This window comes from Vigna unguiculata, chromosome 8, assembly GCF_037176805.1.
Source record: "Vigna unguiculata cultivar grain cowpea cultivar isolate G323 ecotype 2 chromosome 8, ASM3717680v1, whole genome shotgun sequence".
Classification (NCBI taxonomy): Eukaryota; Viridiplantae; Streptophyta; class Magnoliopsida; order Fabales; family Fabaceae; genus Vigna; species Vigna unguiculata.
In genome coordinates this window covers 458311-470242 of record NC_140799.1, presented here as the reverse complement: position 1 = coordinate 470242, position 11932 = coordinate 458311, and the positions used below count along the sequence as shown (strand labels likewise).

Here is an 11932-nt window from a genome sequence, read left to right as displayed (position 1 = left end):
TGTTGATGTTATTGAGGTGTGTGTCATACAAAAACATGGAGCCCACAGAAGAAAATGCAATGTCATGAGAAAAAAGTTCAGAAAATTGAAAAATAATTCATCAACAGTGTTTTTTTTCTTTTCTTTTATTTATTATATTATATAATCTATAAATTTATTATTTTTGAATGTATATTAGTTGGTAATAAATGTTTTTTGGCCAGGAATAATTTATTTTCAAGTGTGACATCATTCTACAAAACCTGAGCTAGCGCAGCCTTTGCAGAGAGGGATATGAAATGGATAAAAAAGAAGGTCTCGTTTGGCAACTTTTGCAATTTTGACACGATTTTGAACATATCTTACTTAATTATTTTATTCTAAAAATTCTTAACCTCTTTTGACTACTATGTACACCACTTTACTCTTCCACCAAATCACAAAGTTAGTTGATCAAGTTGCTGAATCTGTATGTAGAAGTTAGCTTCAACTTCCCAGTTTCTGATTCCAGAAATTCCTCCCATTGTTGAACTGCTTCAGTTTTTGCTGCAGTCAACAACATTTTCATAGGAATTATAAGTGTTACCCTGAAAAGAATTTAGTCACATCACATGAGATATTTCAATGCTATTATCTTGTATCTCATACAAGGATTTGAAGTATCTTGTATCTTGTATCTTAAAATATCTAAAAGTCAGAAAAGGCACACAAAAAATATCTGGGACTGATATAGCAGCATTAATTAGTAATTTAATTTATGAAAATAATGGTTGTTTGAATTGTAATTATCCACATTATTATAGCCCACCAGCTTGTAGACTTCATTAGGTGTTTATTTTTCTTTTCTCAAGTTACCCTTTTAAGCACGCAAGAGCATGTTGATTTAGTATTATTGAGAGAGACTCTTATTACAAACTTTATGTGTATATACTGTACTGACAGATACTAACCAAAAAGAGAATTGAGAATTTAATCAGTGTAAAAGGTTTCTACTTTTAATTCTTTAATCAAGTCTTTTGATATTATGTTGTAATCCCACATCGATCATCTTACAATCGAGAATCATACTACATTCTATAAAACATGTAGTTTTAGATGTTGTGGTGACAGTAGTAATAGCTTCTTAATCAGTTTAATTGTCATATTGTTTATGTAGTATTGCTGAAAGGCTATTTCTTTATACTTTCCTGAGCTTAGTAAGAAGAGATTGACAATGAAGAGTAAGATTACAGCACTAAGATTAGCCTTGAGTTTCAATTTTACAATAAGATTTTTAAATTTGAGATTTATTGTATTAGAAAGTTATTTGCAACTATTGAACACTTTTATGGTGTATTAGTACATTATAGCTCAATTTTATACTCTGTCACAGTGTAAGATGTGCTGAAGTTGTGAGTGTTTATAAGTGAAAAAAGTGATTAAGTCAACTAGTGGGTGTTTGTTAAGTGAAAAAAGTTATTAAATGAAGTAGTGAGTGTTCATTAAGTGGAAAAAATTCTAATTATTCTGTATGGTCCTTTAAATAGAAAACATGTCAATCCTAAATCAGTTTAAGCCTTAGATTCATGTAATAAGTGGTTGTACAATGTTTTATTGAACTTAACCATTGTATTTTCTCTAACTAAAATATATGAAATTCATACAAAGAAAATGTTACTTTTTTCAAAGAATAAGCTTGCATCAAGAAACTGAACACAATGTCACATATATGTTTTTCCCATAATCTTTCATAAACATCTCCATCTTGCGCAACAAAACAAACCAAATCGAAAAAAACATCTTATAGTCCATCTATAATATCCAAAAGATTAGATCTTTGGTTCTCCAAAGCTTTTGTTGTAACAGGTGAACTCCCTACACTATTACTATGATGACAAAGTTTGGCTCTTCTTTTCTTGGTCACTGCAAGATCCTCACTTTTGCTAACTCCTGGGTTCCTTCTCCTCATAGTTACTTCCTCTAACAATCTTTTGTCCTCTTGGGAAAGTTGAGTTCCCAATGACTTGCTAATACTGTCTAAGCTTATAAACTGTAACATCTTTGCTTGAAATTCTAGTCGCTTCGGAGAAGTTGTCGTGGACATTATTGGTCTCATGGGATTGCTATGTCTGTATCTTACAAAGGTAACCAAGTAGTGAAGTCTTGTCAACAATTCAATGATGTAAAAATCTATCTTCTGCTTCTCAGCATAGTAAAGTGTCTGCAGCCGAATCAGTTTATTTTCTTTGATTGTGTTTTCACAAAACTCAGTGCTGCAAATCACAAAATATGACAGTAAATCATTCTGCTAACATTGATCATCATGAATAAATACAATAATGATATTCATACACAAAATCATTGAATTAAAAGTAAAAGATAACCTTGTATTCGCCCATTCGCCAACCCATCCAAAACCTTGATGTGCCCTGCAAAATACACAAAAGCAAAGATTAGAAGAAAAAAAAAAACAACATAACATACTTCAGCAATTTCAATGACATTTGGCTGAATTGCTTTTGAAGAGTAAAATGATTCTACTCTCTCTTCATAGTCAAATTTTAATTTTGTCTTCTATCTGTTTTTGATTTGATATTGCCATGAACATGTTATGTTATGTTAGTAGATAAGTACAAGAAAACAACTCAAACCAGAAGAATGACCTATTAATAACTTACTTTACTTAGTGTGAAACTCTTAATGTTCATAAATGTCTTCTAAATGCATGACATGTCTCAACAAATTTGTGACAATCTCTGAACTTTACAAACTGGAGTTTAAAAGGAACAAAACTAGTCCAACATACAACTGGTGTTTTCAAATATCAAAGTAGGAAACTGTGTTTTCTTACTTGGTCGTGTTTGTGGCAAATGGAGTAAGCCACTGCAGCGTCTTGTCCATTTCAGCTTTGACCTCATTGATGGAGAGCTAAAGAAAATTCCCATTTAGCATAACATAACAAGAACAGAACTTCAATAATCAGATTACACATACCTGTTTCATGGCATCATAATTTTGCAACCGAGAAGGAAGAGCGTTCTTAATATTATTAGGCAATCCATGATACAATGTGTCTCTCATATTTGGAGGAAGAACAGTTGGACGAGATGCCTGATATAAGTTTGAAACAGACATTTTATTTAGATTACATCTTCAACACCTTACTATGTTACACTAGCATGGTACAAACTTACAATCATGTTTATCTGATTGATAATGTTAGCATAGTGCAGAGACAGACCAGCTTCACCAAGTCTTTCAGAACCCTTGCAAGAGTTTACAGAAGTTGTTCCTGCAACAAATTCACCATTTCATAACATTTTAGGAGTATAATACTAATGATAGGTTTGGCACCGAAATCCAAGTACTACACAGATGAAGGATTTTGAATTGTTATTAGATATGATCTCATACCATGGTTTCCAAGGAACTCGAAAATTGCTTGATCCATGTGGGTAACTATGTCAACAAGCTTTTCAACAATCTGCAGTAGGTAAATGCAAGGAACAAGTTCACTGATGTACAAAACTTTTATATTGAATGGAAGTTTCAGATGAGGAACTAACTATTCATAGAATAATAATCACAATCTTGTATACCTCTTCCAATCTTCTTGACCAAAGAGATTTCCTTTTCAAGCTCCTCACAAACTTTCTCTGATGCTTTATTTCAATCTGAAAAGCTGTGAGACTGTCCCCTACAATTATAAAGAAAACGACCTGTCACAAATAAGATAAATACTGCAGAAGATTGACTTGCAGATAATTTGTTAAGTTGATAATCTAAAATGAGAACTCTCTACAAGACCAACAATTAAGAATGTTCTTACTAAAAGGTAAAATGATTGTTGTCTTAGCACATGGACAAAACTAAAATCATCAATCAAAAAGAAAGTCAAACTTTTTAAGGAAAAGTATATCGGGAAGCTTCTAACCGTTGAGAGGAAGATTTAAGGATTCCATTTCCTTAATCTTGTTCTGATAATCTTGTTCAAATCGTTCTAACGAAGTTAGCTCGTGATATAATTCCTATATAGAGAAAAGATCAAGTTATTTAAAGAAGGAACAAATAAAAATTCAAGAATAGAGCTGAAATTTAAGCACATCAGAAGTAGGAAACACTGCAATATCATATTCATGGATTAAACATATAACATTTCACTCATTCATTCATTACAATTTACAGTTTTCAGTCTTTTACTTTCTCTAATCCTCTCTTTTGTGAAAGGCCTGCACCATGTATTCTAACAGAGAAAATTACAATTTGCTTACAGCAGTACTGTGAGATAAAGTTATCAACTCCTGCATTGTGTTTTCTGCCTCCACCCTTGGCTGCATGTTGTCCAATATGTCCATATGTAATCTGAAATGTTTGTGATTATTTGAGAAATCAACACAATGAGTTAGCATAATCTTTTTCAAAACCAAGAAAACTCACCTTGAGAAATATCGTTCTAGGTTATGCCACTGAGGATCCTTACACATGTTTCCAAATCTAGCCACTTCCCGGGAGAAAGCATTGAATTCTTCCCTACAAATTCCCAAAAATCAGAGATAAAGAACATTAGTAAAAGAAACATATATGGAGATGCAATGAAACATAAAACACTTCTAAACAAGAAAATGACCTTTTGTCAGCTTCAACTAGGCCTATTAACTCCTTTGTATCAGTTGAAACTAATTGTTGCAACCCTTCTGACTGCAAAATCTCTTTTTTAAGGAACTGAATGTTTTCTTCAGACAGTGATTGAAACAAGATTGCTCCTTTATTTATTGTGTTAGCCACTTCAAATGCCAATATAGATATTCTATTCCCTCTTGGAGCCACGGCAGAACCAAACCCATTACTGTTGCTTAACTTTGGCACACTACTTCCAAGTGTGTCCAGAACTTCCACTGCCCTCTCACCAGCTCTTCCCCAAATGGAACCTCTCTGGGATCCCTGAGAAAAGGAGACACACCATTGATCAAAGTGTAAACATCCAATTTTCAATGCAAAATATCCTAATCTATCGTATACAAATACGTGACACAAATCGAAGTATGATTTATAGCCAAGGAAAAAAATCATACAGACAAATCTATGAACTGTTTCAGAGTCAGACTATTCCACCAAAAATTTCCATCAGTTAAAAATCATCAATGTGTAGTAGAATCAGAACCAGTTCTTGTTAAGATCTCAAACCTCAAAGATTACTTTGCAGGATCAAAACAGCTTCACCACTTTCCTAGTTTAGGTAGCATATCTTCACTCAAAAATAAAAATGCAATTGATCTTCATTTTTACGAGCTTCCAACTCATTCATAATCGATTTTTTATGAATAACACCAGTTTTTTGTTACCAGTAATCATGTTTGAACAGATGTTAGAACAAGAAAATCCCTCACAGATTTAAAAATAAATAATGCAGAGGTCGTTTACATAGTCATTCCATAGCAGTTTACTAAGTATAATAAACTCGTTGACTTTTATCCATACCAGAAATCACGTTTACTCTAAATTTAATGAGAGAATTACATGCATTTTTAACTGTTTTGTTACCCCTCAACCAAATTAATTCAGCTTCAGAAAAAACAAAAATCAGTAGAAGAAAAGTACCTGTTTCCCTTCTTTTCCAGTAGGATTAGATATTCTGAATTCACTTCGATTTTTCTTTCTACCACGATCACTACTCCTTGGATTTGAATAACAATCTCCTTTCCCCTTTGTAACACTCTTTAACTTCTTAAGCTTTCCCAATCCTTTCCCTCCAACCTCTTTGTTTTTGTTTTTCTCAGCCTTACCAGCTGAACAAACCGACCCCATTAATGAAAAGAACAAAATTTGAAAGCCTGCAAAGAGGAGTGAGTCTGCAACTTTAACTTCTTTAACATGGTAAACAAAACACAGAACCAAAAGTAAAATAAAATAAAGAACATTCTCTTGGCTAATGATCATGGTGATTACAATGAAGACAACAACGTTGACATGCACAGTTTTATTATAAGAATTAACGACATGAAAACAAAGCAGCAGTTTTGATTCGGCAACCACTAGATTTCATTACCCCAATAAGTGTTGGGCTATTTACAGATAGTATCGAACTCCAAAACGGAAACTCTTGTAGAAGAATTGAAGAGGGAGATGAAAGAGATAATTTGCAACTATGGCTTTGACTAGAATGTGATAGGTTGGTTGATGAAGGACATTCGGGTGGTTGAAAACTTTGGAACATATAAAATAATAAGAATAGAAGTAAACTTAGAAATAAAATAAGATACGCGTAATTGGAATTGTGAGGAGAGGAAATTTCGTGGCACGAACCATGACAGTGAATCAGAGACTGCTTCAAACTTCATAGAGTGTTATTGTCATGTACTACGTATGAAAGATATAGACAAGACAACGTGAAAACGAACAAAACTGTAGTATCTACCTTGTCCCGTTTTGTTTGATTTTGGCTCTGCTTATGTTTCTGAATCATACTTACTCCTCTTAACCCCTTATTTGGTGTAATAATGTATTAATCAATTACAAATCACTCTAAATATAGCTTTTAAAACAATTAAAGTACAAGTCAACAAGTTTTAATTACTTGATTATTCATTATTTGTTGATAGAGTAAAAAAAGCATATTCGTTATATGTGCATTGCTTGTTTATACATCAAGATTGTGCAATTATGAGTGATGATTATTTTCTTGAACATTTTATTAATGCATTAATCATTTTGTTATTGTGTATTGAAAAAATTGGCATACTTAGAAGTTATAGTTGACTTGACTAAGTTAATTTCTATTATGGGTGGATTACTGAAGTTTGTAACATAAACTTGGTAATAACAAAAAATGTCAATAATTGAGACTCAAGGGTCCTAAATATAACTAACAAAGTTAAACCTTTGTCAAAATTTCCCATCTTAGACCTTCATAGAAAATTTCACGTTTTAGGCTTTCATCATTGAAATTCCATTCCCACCTTACCAAACATTTTTCTTCTAACCTTTTGATTTTAATTGCTTTTTCATCTCATAAAATTATCCCTTTTTGCTATTTTAGATACCAAAATCATATTTTTATAATCTTTATCAAAACCTTTGATTCTTAACCTCCTATATTACTATCATCCCTTCTCAATTTTTGTCTAATGTTTGTAAGTATTCATAACATTTGTTAACACACTCTTAAATTATTAAGTAATTTTTGTTTAGAAGTCACAAAATTGTACAAGTTTCATTTATTATTATCAAGTAAAATCTGTAGTTTTAGTTGAAATTTTAAAGAAAGAATACACTTTTCAAGTGTAATTTTTCACGTTTGGAAAGAAGACAAAGGACGAGGAAAAAGATGAAGTAAAATGGGCCCTTATTTAAAACGTTTGTCGTGAAAAACACTGTATACAGTTAATACATTAGCTATGAGCAAAGAACGTGTTTTTCTCACTGGGCTTTTTTTTTTACGTTATTTGTTAAATTTATTTAGAACATTATTTCCAACTTATTATTATATTCTAATAAGTGGTGTATTTGCATAATTAAAAATTTAATAAAAGTTGAAAATGATTATTTAAATATATGCATTGTCTGTGAAAAAATATTTAATTATATTTTGTATGATAGACATAAAACAAATGGTTAAGTATGTTTTTAGTCCATGAATTTTGATCCAAAATTGGAATTTGTTCCCATCCGAAACATTAATATATCTTGGTTTCTAAACTTAAAAAATTAATGAATATAATCTTTTAACTCAATTACGTTAATTTTTTTTAAGTATTAAACACATTTATCATTAGATATTGAATTAGGAATGTGTCAAATAGTGTAAAAAACCTTCAATATTAACATGAAAAGCGTTTTACACGTCAACAAAAATTTACATAATTGGGTTAAAAAGACTATATTCATTTGTTTTTAAAATTTAAGGAGCAAAATATATCGAAATTTCAGACAAAAATAAATCCTAATTTTGGATTAAAGTTTGAGTACTAAATAGATACTTAATCCCAGAATAAAAGTGTATTGTAGTCAGTTAACTTTTAGTTTCGAAAATATGTCCTTTACGTGTTCGATATTTTAAAATATGTTTTATCCCGTGAATTAAATGTGTTGATTTGTATTTAAAGAAAGTTCAAATAATTGTGGATGCGACGACAAATGATTATCTCTGATTTGTCAAACAACAAGCCCAAGGAATTATCTCTTGTAAGAGTGGGCTAGTGTAAATGGGCCAACAATATTAGTCACTTTTAAAGTTTGAAAACGATAGTATTTAAAATAAGTATATATTCTTACAAAAAAGAAAATAATTTAAAAATAAAATATTGTTGAAGTGTAAAAATTAAGAAAAAGAAAAAAATTGGATTGGGAAAAGACAAAAATAGAGCGAAATAGAAGGAGAAGAAGTTAAGGTAGGGATAATAATGGGTGGTAGAATTGGCGCTTCAAACCACACTCCAAGAACATAAAACTAATACCTTTTTTCCATTCCACGATTACCCTCGCATTCTCAGTTTCTGAGATCTCGTGTATATATATACACATGTGTGTGTGGAATTGAAAGAGAGAGAGAGAGAGGGAAAGAGACGGTTGAGTAAGAAGAATGAGAGAAATATTGCACGTGCAAGGTGGGCAATGCGGGAACCAAATCGGTTCGAAATTCTGGGAAGTGATATGCGATGAGCACGGGATCGATCCCACCGGAAAGTTCACCGGCGATGTGGCGTCGGATATCCAATTGGAGAGGATAAACGTGTATTACAATGAGGCTTCTGGAGGAAGGTATGTTCCGAGGGCTGTGTTGATGGATTTGGAGCCAGGGACCATGGATAGCATCAGATCCAGCCCTTACGGCAAGATCTTCCGCCCCGATAACTTCGTCTTTGGACAGTCCGGCGCCGGCAACAATTGGGCCAAGGGACACTACACCGAAGGTGCTGAATTGATCGATTCCGTTCTCGATGTCGTTCGCAAAGAGGCCGAAAACTGTGACTGCTTGCAAGGTATCCACATTCCTCTTACACTTCAATGTAGATCCGTTACAATGCAAATGCTGTTCGCAATTATAAAAACAATCATGAGATCTCGTTTTTAAAATACTGTTAATTAGTTTTTTTCGTTTAAGTAATATGGATTACTTTATTGTTCGAGATCACACGCGGTTTAGATGTTTGTCAAATGTCAAAATTATAGAATGTAGATCACTTTAGAAGATGGTATTAGATTTGATCATATTAGCCACAGATATATGTGTTTTATTAGTTTGAGTATTGTCGTAAGATTGGACCAGCTATGGTTTGTGAACATGGATGAATGTGATATTGTGTTGTGGGTTTAATGTTTGATGTGTGTTGAATTTATTTCTTTTTGTTCTCAGGTTTTCAAGTGTGTCACTCGCTTGGAGGTGGAACGGGTTCTGGCATGGGAACACTGTTGATATCGAAGATCAGGGAGGAGTACCCGGACAGAATGATGCTAACTTTCTCTGTTTTTCCTTCTCCGAAGGTCTCTGACACGGTTGTGGAGCCCTACAATGCTACTTTATCCGTCCACCAACTGGTGGAAAATGGAGATGAGTGCATGGTTCTTGACAATGAAGCACTCTACGACATTTGCTTCAGGACCTTAAAACTCACCACCCCTAGTTGTAAGTACCCCGATCCTGCATAAATTTTAATTCCTGCATTCATTATTCTGCACATTCACACATTCATCAACTCGGAACTGTCCTGGAACTGTGAAAAGGAAAAGTTATCTGCATTCTTTAGAATTCTCCCCCACAGAGAAATTGTTAGATCTCTGGTATACCATCACATTTTCAAAATTTTACTATACAACAATCATTATCTTAATCAACCTTTAGTCACATAACTTGATTAACTTAACGATTTGCAATTGTAGTTGGTGATCTGAACCACCTGATATCTGCAACCATGAGTGGAGTGACCTGCTGCTTGAGGTTTCCTGGCCAACTGAACTCTGATCTGAGGAAACTGGCTGTGAACTTGATCCCATTCCCACGTCTCCACTTCTTCATGGTGGGGTTTGCTCCTCTCACCTCACGTGGGTCTCAACAGTACGCCTCCCTCACTGTCCCTGAACTGACCCAACAAATGTGGGACGCCAAGAACATGATGTGTGCTGCAGATCCCCGCCATGGACGCTACTTGACAGCATCAGCAATGTTCAGAGGAAAAATGAGCACCAAAGAGGTTGATGAGCAAATGATCAACGTGCAGAACAAGAACTCATCATACTTTGTTGAGTGGATTCCCAACAACGTGAAGTCAAGTGTGTGTGACATCCCTCCGAAGAACTTGAAGATGTCAAGCACTTTCATTGGTAACTCGACTTCAATTCAGGAAATGTTCAGAAGGGTGAGTGAGCAATTCACTGCAATGTACCGACGCAAGGCCTTCTTGCACTGGTACACAGGGGAAGGAATGGACGAAATGGAGTTCACTGAGGCAGAGAGCAACATGAACGATTTGGTGGCAGAGTACCAACAATATCAGGATGCAACAGTTGATGAGGAGGACTATGAAGAGGGTGAGGGTGAAGAGGATCATAATTTCGAGTAGTAAGGGTTAATCATTACTATAATCTCATGAAGCCTCTTCCTTCTTTTTTTACTTCTGCACTTGCTGTGTTAGTCGTGTTATTCCTTACTTTTTATATCTGCCTTGTAGACCATATTGTTCATTGTTCATTGTTCATCGTTCATTGTTCTATACTTAATCCAAGTGCATGAATAAGAAAAAGTTTTCTTGTCAACAATTTCATATTCTTTGGTATGAGCACGCCCAAAAAATAATAAAAATATATGATGATACGTTATTACATGGTAATATAATCTATTATACCAAATATCTATGAATTTTCCTTTTATATTTATATTGTATTACTCGTATTCATTTGACTCTTTCTGTGCTCCTCACCCTTTTATTTGATTATTACATCTTACAAAATCATAACTTGATTTGGACTATAGCAAAACAGTTCATTTATATATTTTATTTTAAATTTTTGGAGGATCTTTTTTATAATTTTTACGATTAAAATAAATAATGATAAAAATAAAAATATTATTAAAAATATAAGCTCTAATAAATGAAAAGTTACTACTAATCAATGACTCATGGTAGTAATAAATATTACAGTTTTCTCGCTTATATAAAAATAAACAATAAAAATTATTTTTCCACATATTTATAACTTGTAATTGATATAAGTTTCATAAAGTGATATTTTACCTTTTGCATGAGTTACTAAAAGTACAAAAGATGAGATGATATTTCGAAAGAAACATAAAAACCAATAAAAATGTTTATTTAGATACTTTTGTTTTTACATTGAAATATATTGCTGTGGGCTTGAAAAGTGTCAGTAATATTTGCTCAAAATCAAAATACTTGATCTATACTTAAGATGGAGTTATTCTGCTAGAAATGTCAAATAATTGGTTTAGATTTATTTTAAGTTACTAGAAATGTCTTCGAAAGATGTCGTGACACCAATTATTTAATACTCCATTTCTAAAACAAGAGAATGTTTTAAAATTTCGTTATTCTTTTTTATGATGCTTTTTTATTATCTCTTAAATTATTTTAGTTACATTATCAATATCATGATTTATCTCTTTCTTTTATTCTCTTATGTTATGAAGATTGGAGAATTGAAGAATTAAATTTTAAAAATTAATATTCTACCACTACTATTATTCCCTTTTTCATAAATTGATTGCATGAGAATAATTTTGAAAAATATTGCTATTTTCCACGTTTACTTAAAAGACGAAATGTTATCCCTTCCTATTAATCATCTAAAAAACATTCAGTAAAAAATTAATATCTTTAATATATTGGAAATATAAAATACATAGGGCTGGTAAGAAGATGTAAGAAGATTTAGAATTATTCACTTTAAAATGATCTTGACGCTAACATTTTGTAATGCACAAGTAGTGATGATCACTAATATATGGGTGAAATATGGTACA

At 32.6% G+C, this 11932-nt stretch overlaps 2 protein-coding genes across 2 annotated transcripts; one reads left to right on the top strand and one right to left on the bottom strand.

The window, feature by feature from the left end:
• Positions 1-1632: 1632 nt before the first annotated feature.
• LOC114193128 (protein PSK SIMULATOR 2-like) lies at positions 1633-6182 on the bottom strand. The gene is made up of 13 exons (XM_028082832.2): positions 6005-6182; positions 5557-5789; positions 4586-4899; positions 4396-4488; positions 4230-4320; positions 3893-3986; positions 3558-3655; positions 3373-3442; positions 3153-3250; positions 2953-3069; positions 2810-2886; positions 2343-2387; positions 1633-2231 (listed from the first exon to the last, which is right to left on the bottom strand). The coding sequence occupies exons 2-13, from the start codon at positions 5761-5763 to the stop codon at positions 1760-1762; spliced, it is 1776 nt and encodes a 591-aa protein (XP_027938633.2). The 5' UTR covers positions 5764-5789; positions 6005-6182; the 3' UTR covers positions 1633-1759.
• Positions 6183-8391: 2209 nt separating this feature from the next.
• On the top strand, positions 8392-10662 carry LOC114194769 (tubulin beta chain-like). Its single transcript, XM_028085170.2, has 3 exons — positions 8392-8936; positions 9311-9580; positions 9835-10662. The coding sequence occupies exons 1-3, from the start codon at positions 8537-8539 to the stop codon at positions 10512-10514; spliced, it is 1350 nt and encodes a 449-aa protein (XP_027940971.1). The 5' UTR covers positions 8392-8536; the 3' UTR covers positions 10515-10662.
• The last annotated feature ends 1270 nt before the right edge of the window (positions 10663-11932 follow it).